The following is an 11,114-nucleotide window of genomic DNA, read 5'->3' on the forward strand; positions in this document are numbered from 1 at the left end:
AGGGGTCAAACCCTTTTATTGCGTCCTGCGTCTTTGTCCGGCACATGTGTAACCGTGCACGGTGGCCCAGGACATTTTCTTTCCCTTGGGGTCTCTTCTTGTCCCCACCACCCTACCTGCTCCCCCATCTGCTGGCCCTTCCTCTGCCACAACAGCTTGGGGAAAAGTCCAGGGGGCCTGGATGCCGAGGGCAGAGCACAGGGAGAAGAGCGGGTGATGTGGAGGCCCCAAGGGACCCCAGGGCGACTGAAGGCAGGGCTGGGGACACGTTGGGGGGGGTCTGTGGGCTGAGGTGGGGAGCTTGCAGGGGGTGCTCACCTTCAGGTCCCTGTGTACAATGTTCTTCTGATGACAGTAGTGCACAGCCGACACGATCTGGAGAGGAGGCCAGGGAAGGTCAGTTCCTTGTGACCCTGCGTCTCTTGGCGTCTCTCAGACCCCTGCTCGCACCCGGGATGCAGGACCCCAGGTCCCCCCCCACCCTCTCCCGGCACAGACTGGAGCCTCACGCGCTGACGCAATCACAGCAGGAAACGCCTTGGACCGGCAGCTACACATCTCCATTCAGACCCCAGGCAGCCTCAGGCGCCCGCACAACCCTCCCGGAGGGGCATCGGGGCCAGGACACCGTGACCAGTCCCCTCCCCCCTTTCTGGAAACACACACAAGAACGCTGTGCACCTGCAGAGATACACTTGGCCCCCGGACACCCAGGCCAGCCCCGGACCAGCGCCCGCACTCCGGTCCCTTCGCCCATCAAACCCTCACCCCCGACCCCCGGCATCTCCTCTTACCCACACTCCAGGGCTCCGCACCCCTGCACATCATCGTAATGACAAACGTGGGCACCCACACCCGGGCCACACGTACTGCTACCCACGTGCGCACACGCCTGTATACCTGGGCGCCCACATGCCTATTCCCCACCCGCCTCATCCAGCCTCAGGCCCCAGGCACCGGCGCGCCCTCGCAGTCGCACCCCTCCATACGGGGCCCACCCTCACACCCACGTGCCCGACCCCTGCACGCCTGGGTCAGGGCACCCTCGCACCTGGGCATTCGCATGCTCGTGGACACCCAGATCACCCACCCTCCCTCCCAGCTGGATCGAAGCCCCCAGGCCGCCCGACAGCCCACCCCCTCCTCCCCGGGGACGGAGGCGGTGCCCCCAGCCCTGCCGCCAGCAGTGGCCCCCACCTGTCGGAATTTGGCTCGAGCTTCCTTCTCCTTCATGCGGCCATGTGACACGAGGTAGTCAAACACTTCTCCTGCAGGGCAGAGGCCAAAGTGGGGTCAGCCAGAGGCGTGGGGTGGAGGGGTGCAGCAGGCAGGGCGGGGAGGGACGGCTCACCGGCACTTGCGTATTCCATCACCAGGTACAGCGTCTTCTCCGTCTCGATGACCTCGAAGAGCTTCACTGCAATGACCCCGGGGGAAACGGGTTATTCGGGAAGAGACCCCCCTCTGCAGCTCCACCCACATTCTCTAACTATGCATGTGCTGACCAGAACACCCCTCGCTTGCGAACACTCAATGGCTCCCTACTGACGGCAAGATTTTCCAAACTCCTCAGCCCTACTTCGCCACCTCTCCTCCTTTCTCCCAAGAAAGTGGGCTCTGGGAGCCCAGGGTTTGTGTCTGTCTGCTTCACTGCCTCTGCCTGGGGTCCCAGCCTCTGGCATAAAGCAGCTGCTCAGTACACGCTTCCTGAGCGAACACAAACGAGGGAATACACGCTGTGGCTGCATCCAGGCCAGGCCAAGCCCTGCTTCTCCAGGTAAAGATCCCCCTCTCCCCCCCGCCTAAGGATGACAATGACCATGGCTGGTGGTGATAGCAGTCATCAGATCAGCTCCCACAGCACAGCTTTGAAGGAAGTGTTTCGAATGCTCAATCTTATCCGACCCTCACCATGACCTTGAAGTGGGTCCCTTAGCAGCCCCACTCCAGAAGAGGAAACTGAGGCTCTGAGAGGTTAAGTGACTTGCCCAAGGTCACAAAGCCAGTGAGCAGCAATACTGCCAAGAGCAAACGGATCTAACTGTTAAAACTGCCGGCTCTTCTGTCCCCCGACTGTGTCCTCTGCTACGTGCCCCAGCTGGTAGCCTCTGAGCCCACACCCTTCCCCTCCTCACCGATGTTGGGGTGGTTGAGGCCCTTCATGATGCGGACTTCCCGGAACAGCTGGGCGTGGCCAAAACAGAAGAGAGAGAAGGATGATGGGGGGTGGTTTCAAAGACTCTCTTCCTGACCCGGCCCCCACCCTGCTCCCTTTCCCTGGGCCTCACTTTCTGCAGGCTGCTGGGGTTCAGCTGGGTTTTGTCGATGATCTTGATGGCGACCTGGAGGCGGAAGGAAGGGGGAAAGGTCAAACTGCCAAGGGCTCTTGAGCTGGGGAAGGCCACCCCAACTCAGATCGCTCAGGGGTGTGCCCCTCCTTTGCTCCTCTCACAGAAAACCCCTCAATCAGGGCCATCCCTGGTGGATGGGAAATCTGGGCCTCAGGACCTTTGCATATGCTGTTCCCACTGTATCTAGTACTCCCTTACTTCTACAGGGAAATATCCCCTGTTCCACAGCAGGGCCTGTGTGGGGCTGCCCCAAGGGCCTGTGTGAGGGTGTGTGAGAGTGACTGAGAGCTTTCGGGGCCCTTTGTGAGGGCCCCTTAGACCACTCATACAGTACGTCTTTGTTTGGAACCCATGAATTGTGAAACAGTAAATAATATATAACTATAGCTAACATCTACCGAGGAGTCACCAGGTCTTGGTAAGTTTGCTTTACCAGTGAGAATTCTTTCAATCCTCACAATACGAGTGCTAGAATTATCCCCAATTTACAGATTGAAAAACTGAGGCACAGAGCTGTTCAGTCAATTGGCCAAGGTTACATGGCTAGTAAGTCTGTGGACTGGGATTTGAACTTACACACCCTGATGGAGTTTACCTTTTAAACACTTATAACTAAGAAACTATATACAGTTTTGGGGCGCCTGGGTGGTTCAGTCAGTTGAGTGGCCAACTTCATCTCTGGTCATGATCTGGTGGTTTGTGAGTTCAAGCCCCATGGCAGGCTCTGTGCTGACAGCTGGCCTGCTTCAGATTCTGCCCCGTCTCTCTCTGCCCCTCCCCTGCTCAGGCTCTCTCTCTCTCAAATACAAATAAATGTTAAAAAAATTAATTAGAAAAACTATAGCTTTTTAAAAAAGTAATCTCTACACCCAACATGGGGCTTGAACTCACAACCCCAAGATCAAGAGCCGCACACTCCTCCAACTGAGCCAGCCAGGCGCCCCTAGTTTTTTGTTTTTGGCTTTTCTTAGTTAAAAAAAAAAATTTTAATGTTTAATTATTTTTGAGAGACACATCATGAGCGGGAGAGGGAGAGAGAGAGAGGAAGACACAGGATCTAAAGCAGGCTCCAGGCTCCAAGCTGTCAGTAACAAGCTGGACGTGGGGTTCAAACCCGTGAACCACGAGATCATGACCTGAGCCAAAGTCGGATGCTTAACCCACTGAGCCACCCAGGCGCCCCCTTAATTTTTTTTTTTTTTAGAGTAGGCTCCAGAGCCCAACATGGGGCTTGAACTTAAGATCCTGAAATCAAGAGTCGCATACTCTACAGACTGAGCCAGCCAGGCGCCGCAGCACCCCCAGGTCTAAAAGAGCTTTGAGGCAGTCACCACGGAGGAAGAATCCGAAAGTTATTAAACTCTCCTTATATTTATCTTGCAGCGTGGTCATGTGTTTATTTTGAATTGCACTTTGGGGCAGAGCGCCGTAAGTTTTTCAGTCACAAGGGGCCAAACTCAGTTCTAGGTCTATAGTTTCCCTGCAGGGTTTTGGGGTCGCCCCCAGACACCTCCAGATCCGCTGGAGTACAGAACCCTTCTCCTGGGAGACCCCGTTTCCTTGGAAGGTGGTCCTCTAAGAAGCCCCTGGAATCTCGTTCAAGAACCACACAGGGGGAACGACACGACACGTTCTTGGTGCGGGAGAGGGTCCGTTAGCTTTGCTCACATCCTCGCGAACGGGTTTTTAATTTTGTCAAGCACTTTTTATGCCAGGATTGAGACGATCATATGGTTTCTTTCCTTGAGTCTGTGAATGTGGCGAAGTACACGAATAAATTGTCAATTTGAGAAGAACTGTACATTCCTGGGATGAACCCAGCTTTGTCACCACACAGCCTTCTTGAATGGACGCACCCGTGTCTATCTGCTACTATCTTGCTTAAGATTGTTGTATCCGTGTTCGCGGGTGAGGCCAGCCCAGCACTGGGTCTGGAGCTGGTTCTGCCGTTTTGGTCACTGTCCAGCTAGCACTTAAAATCAGTTGGGCAGTGGAATTTTTTCCCTCGGTCCCTGGAAGTATTGGCATAAAATTAGAACGTTTGGTAGAAAATGCCCATAAAACCACTGGGGCCTGGTGTCTTTTGTGTCTGGTATAGACAGCGTGTGGGCAGGAAGGAGGTCATCCAAGGCAGGAGGAATCGCTCCAGCCACGTTCTCTGAAATTACAGGAGGTACAGAGGAGGCATGCCCTCCTCCCAAGAGAGAGCGAGAGGCTTCATATCTAGGTTACAAGGTCTGCGTGGGCCCTTCTGCAATAATGTTGCCATATTTCCAACATGCCCACTCTGGGAAGGGAGGTGGGGAGACTGAGGCTGTGCTTAACTGAGAATTCAAGGAGTGCCTGGGTGGCTCAGTTGGTTAAGCACCTGACTTTGGCTCAGGTCATGATCTCACGGTTCGTGGGTTCGAGCCCCGCGTTGGGATCTGTGCTGACAGCTCAGAGCCTGGAGCCTGCTTCCGATTCTGTGTCTCCTTCTCTCTGCCCCTCCCTTGCTCATGCTGTCTCTCTCTCTCTCTCTCTCTCTTTCAAAAATAAACATTAAAAAATAGAGAGAATTCAAGTTCTCACATGCTCTCATGAAGATCGCTGCAAGATTCGACGGAACCAAAGTCCACCATGGAAACAGGGAGCCGCTCGACGTTCACAAAAGCCACGTGAACCCTCAGAGCTACGCCACACGGCTCTCTGCCTGCCACCTGAGAGTTCCCGATGATTCCAGGGACGATGACCAATATGTAATGACCACTGGCCATTAATGCGTCATCATCCCTGTTATAAGGTGGGGAAACTGAGGCCCGGAGCTGGACAGTTTACTCTGGAGCTGATGTTCCTCATCACCTCACACTCCCACATCTTCTTTTTTTTTTTTCAAGTAAACTCTAGACCCAACGTGGGGCTTGAACTCAGGACTGGAGATCAAGAGTCACATGTTCTATTGACCCAGCCGGCCAGGCGCCCCGCCCACAGCCTTTTTATTCAACAGCGTCTACTGTGGGCTAAGTCCTGGGCTGACGAGGACTTCATGTATGTTGAATTCCCACGGTAGCCCAATGCTCCCTGGATGGTTCTGGAAGAATCTGAGATGCCCTGACCTGCCCTGGAGAGAGTCCAGGGATGTACGTGAGGTCACAAAGCGGAGCGGGGGCCAAGTCTGGCCTCGCGCCACCTCCCACAGGGCGGGGGCCGCAGGACTGGGCCCCGAGCCCTGCCCGTCCCCCAACTCACCTCCCGGCCGGTGAGGATGTGCCGGGCCAGCTTGACTTTGGCAAAGTTGCCCTTCCCGATGGTCCTCAGCAGGCGGTAGTTGCCCACGTGGGGCTGCTCCTCGGGGCAGGAGGCGATGGAGTTCCGGCAGCGGGCCCCCAGCGAGCGGCTGGACCAGGATGGTCCCTTGTCGGAGGAGCGGCCGCTGCCCAAGGTGCCATGCTGGACAGCGGAGACGGGGCGTGAGCGGTGGCACCTGTGGGGCCCCGCCCCCCCCAAAACACCTGCAAGGACAAAAATGCTGGGGGGCCCCCCAACCCCCAGCAGCTGGGGGGTCCCGGACAGCAGGCCTCCTCCTCGCCCCTCCCCGCAGCCAACCCCCAACTTCCTTTCCTGGCTGCTTAGACCGCACAGTATTTTATTCGAAATGCCGGGGCCCTCGACCCCGATCCGCGTCCTCGATCTGGGGGCCACGCCGGGCCCCAGGTGTCCCAGGTCACCCAGCACCTCCCTGTCGGGCTCCCCTCCCAATTCTGCTCTGAGCCCCAAGAGCAGCATTTTATTCTTGGCTTACTGCCCCTAACGTTTTCTTCAGATCCCTATTTGCCCCAAATCCGACTTCAAACACTGTCACCAACGGGCCTTCATTGTGCCCTGACGTGCCAGCCGCCCGCGCGCGCTGTCACCTTCCTCGGGTGGAAAACATTGTTGCTTCCCCCGGCGCCCCTCCCCCACCCCCACCGCCCTGGGAACCAGTGCGGCCCCATCGGCGCCCTGAGCCCGAGCCGCAGTCTCCCACACCAGCCCTCGCATCGGGCCTCTCCCCCGCAGGTCACTGCCCGCCCCGGGCTGCCCTGTCCCGATTGTGAGCCCCAGGGACTGTGCCTCCCTTTCAGCGCTGGGGCCCAGGGTGCAGGCGACGGAGGCAGCCAGAGGCCCTGAGCCAAGTGGCTCTGCTCGGACCCCGTGCTGCCCCCGGGCCCGGGGCTGGGAACAGACAGGGGTGAGGGCTCGCTGCAGGGAATCCGTGCGGCTACTTCACTACGTGACGACGACCGCGATTTAATGAGTGCTGGGCATTAACGTGCCATCAGCCCCGTTCTAAGGCAGGGAAACTGAGGCCCAGAACTGGGCCACGTTTACCCCACAGCTGACGGCCTTCGCCACTGCCACAGCGCACGGACTCACGCTCCCACATCGTCTTCATCAAGCAGCTTTGACTACAGGCCTCAGCCCGGGCTGGCAGGTGCCTCATGTTCAATTCCCGCACTAGCCCGGTGATGGCGGGACCTACATCCTCATGTTCCAGACGAGAAACTGAGGCTTGGGGAGAGAAGGTGCCTGGTCAAGGTCACTCGGTTCGTCCACGAGAGGAAGGAAAGACAGTGGTCCCCACAAGGGGCTGAAAGAGCCACTGCTGACACCATAGCCACACGCCCGCTGCCCGCAGGGTCCTCACCCAGGGCCTCCCCTGTGTGGCCAGTCAGGATCCACATTCTCCAGACAGGGGGACCCCAAGGCTAAAGCAGGCTAAGTCCCTTGGCCAAGGTCACAGGGCACAGAAGCGGGGTGCCGGGGATTCGATCCCGGGCCTGCTGGCTCCTGAGGGTCCAGCTCTTTCCCACCTCCTGCCCTGGGCTGCTCCTGGGGGAGGGAGGCTGGGAAGGGGGGTAGAGATCCTGGCTGATGAGGCCCCTGATCCCCACAGAGATAAGGGCTTGGACAGGAAGCCCCATCAGGTGAGAGCCAACTGGCGGGGGTGGGCACCCCACTGAAGGCAGCATGCTTGAGGGACCCCTGCAAGGGGCGCGGCCAGGGCAGTGGGTGACAAAGCCCCCAGGGGCCGGGGGCGGGAGCTAAACTTGGCCGGCACCACCAGCTGGCCCGGCTCCCTCCCTCCCGCCCGGCTGGCGCCCCAACGCCCCGCCTGTTGCTAGGGAACCTGGCATTGGGGGGGGCAGGCCTGGCACTTGGGGTGGGGGAGCATGACCCCACATGGCTATGGTCGTGGTAACTGGGGGAGGGAGGGGAGCCCGTGAGCTCCGATTCCCAGAGGGAGAGGTCGGTGAGCCCCAGCCGGGACTGACCAGCAGGACTTACAGACTAGTTGGGACGAGAGAAGGGCACCGGCCCTCTTCAAATGCCCACCGCGCGCAAACCTGGACCACAAGGGAGGAGGAGGCCCGCGAGGGGCCCCACTGTACAGAGGAAGAAACCGAGGCTCACAGGGGTGAGGTCACCTGCCTCAGGTCCCACAGCGAGGGAGGCACGGAAACCAGATTTGAACCCAAGCTTATCTGAACAATCAAAGTAACAATAAGAACAGCAGCTCCAACGCGTTTTACTCACACGAATCTCACGGCTCCTGAAAACATCTCTAACAGGAAGGTGCTGTCATGGACCCTACTTAGACACAAACTGAGGCCCGGAGCGGGGAGGGCATCTGCGAGCGCATGTAACAACGGACGACGGCCCCAGCGTGAGAATCCACGGGCCCGCCTGACTCAGATCCAGAGTCACAACAGCAGGTGACCGTGTGTGGAGCGCGCCCCATGTGCCAGGCTTCACCCCTGTCATCTCAGATAATCCCCCGAGGGACGCAAGCATCCCCATTTTTCAGAGCAGGACACTGAGGTTCAGAAAGGAAGAACCAGTAGTTGGAAGACACGATGTGACCCGGCTGGCACAGAGAACCAGCCTTTGAACCCAGGCCCATGGGCCCCCCCCACCCCGGCACTTCCTGAGTGACGCCGGGGGGCGGGGTGGTTTAGGGTGGGTATCTCATCTCTCATCAGAGCCCCCAAATCAGAGTCCGGCCTATGGTACATGGGCCGTGGCCGCGTGGCTGGGGAGATCTCTGTGAGGGAGGGGCTTGCAAGATGAAGGGGCAGAGACAAGCATGGTGGAGATGGGGAGTGAGGGTGGCTGGGCAGCCTGGGGTGGGGGTGGGGGGACGTGCAGGGACCTGGCAGAGGTCTGAGGGAAGAGGGACAAAGACCCGTGCTGGGAACGAGTCTGGCATTGGTTGGGGAGAGGCTCTTCGGAAGGGCTGAGCGTAATCAGAAACTGGGGAGATGGGGGGGGGGGTCTCCCAGGCTGTGGTACAGAGACAGGGGCTGGGAACAGTGGGAAGGGTGGCCAAGGGTTCCATGGGCCAGTGGAACTGAGGGGCCGAGGAAAGTCCTAGAAGTTAAAGAAGGGGATTTCTAGGCTCAGTCTCTGGAAGCAGAGAGACGTCAGGGGGCACATAAGTCCTGGAGGGCAAGGAGCAGCCCTCAAGAATAAAGCCTGAGCCTTGGCAGGGGTCAAAAGCACCCAGAAACTTGGGGAGGTTTCCAAGAGACAGGACCCCCCCCCCCCCAAGAGAAGAGGGCTCACAGCCAACACAAGACCAGAGGCTTTGAGTCCAGGAGTCTTCTGGAAGAAGGATCTGGGGCCAAGCCTTGGGAGCTGGAGGAGGCCTCCGAAGTTGAGGAGGGGGCTTCCCTGGGGGGCTGGACCTCCCTCCCCGCCCCCCCGCAAGGAAGAGGCAGGTCTCAGGGCAGACGAGATGGGGGACCTGGAGACTAGTGGAAGAAGAGGTGTCCTGTGAGGAAGCGCCGGGCCCAGGAGGGGGTCAAGGCCTTGGGGGCTTGGGGAGGGGGCTTGCCCGGAGCTGAGGACTTGATAGAGGCAGGCTGGGGCCTGGAGTCAGACTAGTCCAGGGCCTAGAAGGAGTAGACTAGGCTAGGGGCCTGGAAGTTGGAGGCCAAGGCTGCCTGGGAGAAGACACCAGTTAGGGTGCAGGGGAGGGGGGTGCTGGGGACGCCCCGGGGTACCAGGAATCCAGGGACAGGGCTGCTTGGAAGACAGGGACCAGGCCTGGGAGTGGAGAGACCTTGAACAAGCTAGAAAGGGCCCTGGGCCCAGGAAAGGTGGAAACCGGCTTCCTGTGAGGGGGTGCCCACAGGATCCGGGAGGATCCAGAGGGGCGGAGGGCTGTGATGAGAGAAGGGGGGCTCCCAGGGAGCCCGGCACCCACATCCAGATGGGGAAGGCCGGAGCCAGAGGCGGGACTGGGCCAGGCCCTCCTGGGAGAGGGCCAGGGCCGGGCCTTGGGGGTCAGGAGCCCTGCAAATCCTGGAGGGGGCGAGTTGTCGGCTACGGGCGGCCAGGAGGGGAAGGGGCTTAAGAACACGCGGAGAAGGGAGGGGCTCCTGGAAAGCAGGGGAGGGGGCTTCCTGGAGGGGAGAGACCCGAGCGGAAGCGGTCTGCAGAGGGACAAGAGAGGGGTCCCGGGAGAGGGGCGCCCCCAGGGGTCGGGCTGGGCTGGAGTGGGGGAGGGTCGAGAGGCCTGGAAGTCCGGGCCGGGGTCGGGAGGTGGCAAGCGGGGCCGGGCCCGGGGAACGAAGGTAGGGGCTCGCGCGGCGCGGGGCACACCAGGACGAGGGGTTCGGCGGCGGAACCCGACCGGCGCTCCCCAAGGGGCCGGGCCCCACTCACCGTGTCCGAGTTCCGATCGTTGCCCGGGGCCAGCGCCGTCCGCGAAGACATTTTCTCCGGGTCCCGGGGGACTGGGCGGCCGGGTGGGGGGGGCGGGGGTCCCGGGGTCCCCTCTCTTCCCCTCCCCCCCCGCTGGCCTGGGGACGCGAGCTCAAAAGCTGGGCGCCGTGGACACCCGGGTTCGCGCCGCGGGAGAGGGGGCAGGGCGGGGAAGGGAAGGGGACGCCGAGGGTCCTAGTGGCCCCGTGCAGTGGGGGCCCGGGGCGCCATGGGGGCGGCGGGCAGACGGGCGGGCGGGGGCCGGGGAGGGGGCGCGGAGCCGGCCCGGGCGGCGGCGGAGGGAGGCGGTGGAGGGGCCGGGGAGGAAGGGACGTCAGGGGGAGGGGCGGGCAGGGCGGGGCCGCCGAGACCCCGCCCCCTGCCGCCGGCCCTTAAAGGCGCAGGCCCGGGCTAGCCGGGGGCTCTGGGGGCGGAGGCAGGTCTGGGCGCGTCGGTAGCGAGCGTGTTCTCACAGGAGAGTAGGGACTCACCGGAAGAGAAGGGGAGACAAACGGCTCGGCAAAGCGCCAGAGACGCAGAGAAAGACATCGAGAGACGCAGAGATGGAGAGACACGAAAAGAGAGAGACAAAGAGACACAAGGATAGAGAGACAGAAGTAGGGAGAAGCGCAGACACACAAAGAGGTGTGACGGGAGCCAAAAGCCCCGAGCGACAAAAAAAAAAAAAAAAAAAGGAGAAGCATAGGGAAAGAGACACACAGAGACAGAGATACAGAGAGAGCAGAGACACAGAGAGCGACAAAGACTGAGAGACCCACACAGGGGGACGGAGGGAGAGGCATAAAGAGACAAAGAGATAACACACAGAGACGCAGAGACCTGCGAAGAGAATGGAGAGAAAAAGACAAGACAGAGACGCCAGAGGCAGACAGGACCCCAGAGATGAGAACCAGGCGGACAGCGGCGCCGTCCACCTTCTCCGTCCCAGCCCACCCTCTGCTCAGTCGAGGGGCCCAGGAAGTTCTTGGGAACACAGAGCTGAGGGCGCTGGGGGCACAGGGTGCGAGGCAGAGC

General features: G+C 60.2%; 1 protein-coding gene across 2 annotated transcripts in view; it reads right to left on the reverse strand.

Annotated features, from left to right (window-relative positions):
• The window catches only part of MARK4 (microtubule affinity regulating kinase 4), a 32,864-nt gene extending 22,506 nt beyond the window's left edge, over window positions 1–10,358 (reverse strand). For both annotated transcript variants that reach the window (XM_039248654.1, XM_039248662.1), the window contains exons 1-7: window positions 10,041–10,358; window positions 5,580–5,780; window positions 2,289–2,342; window positions 2,136–2,184; window positions 1,352–1,417; window positions 1,198–1,268; window positions 319–375 (exon numbers count right to left, since the gene is read on the reverse strand). In XM_039248654.1, coding sequence (XP_039104585.1) covers window positions 319–375; window positions 1,198–1,268; window positions 1,352–1,417; window positions 2,136–2,184; window positions 2,289–2,342; window positions 5,580–5,780; window positions 10,041–10,091 — 549 coding nt within the window. In that variant the 5' untranslated portion in view covers window positions 10,092–10,358. The remainder of the gene's footprint in view (window positions 1–318; window positions 376–1,197; window positions 1,269–1,351; window positions 1,418–2,135; window positions 2,185–2,288; window positions 2,343–5,579; window positions 5,781–10,040) is intronic.
• Between the last annotated feature and the right edge of the window lie 756 nt (window positions 10,359–11,114).

The sequence above is a fragment of the Hyaena hyaena genome, unplaced genomic scaffold (assembly GCF_003009895.1).
Source record: "Hyaena hyaena isolate Hyena2069 unplaced genomic scaffold, ASM300989v1 scaffold_9, whole genome shotgun sequence".
Lineage (NCBI taxonomy): Eukaryota > Metazoa > Chordata > Mammalia > Carnivora > Hyaenidae > Hyaena > Hyaena hyaena.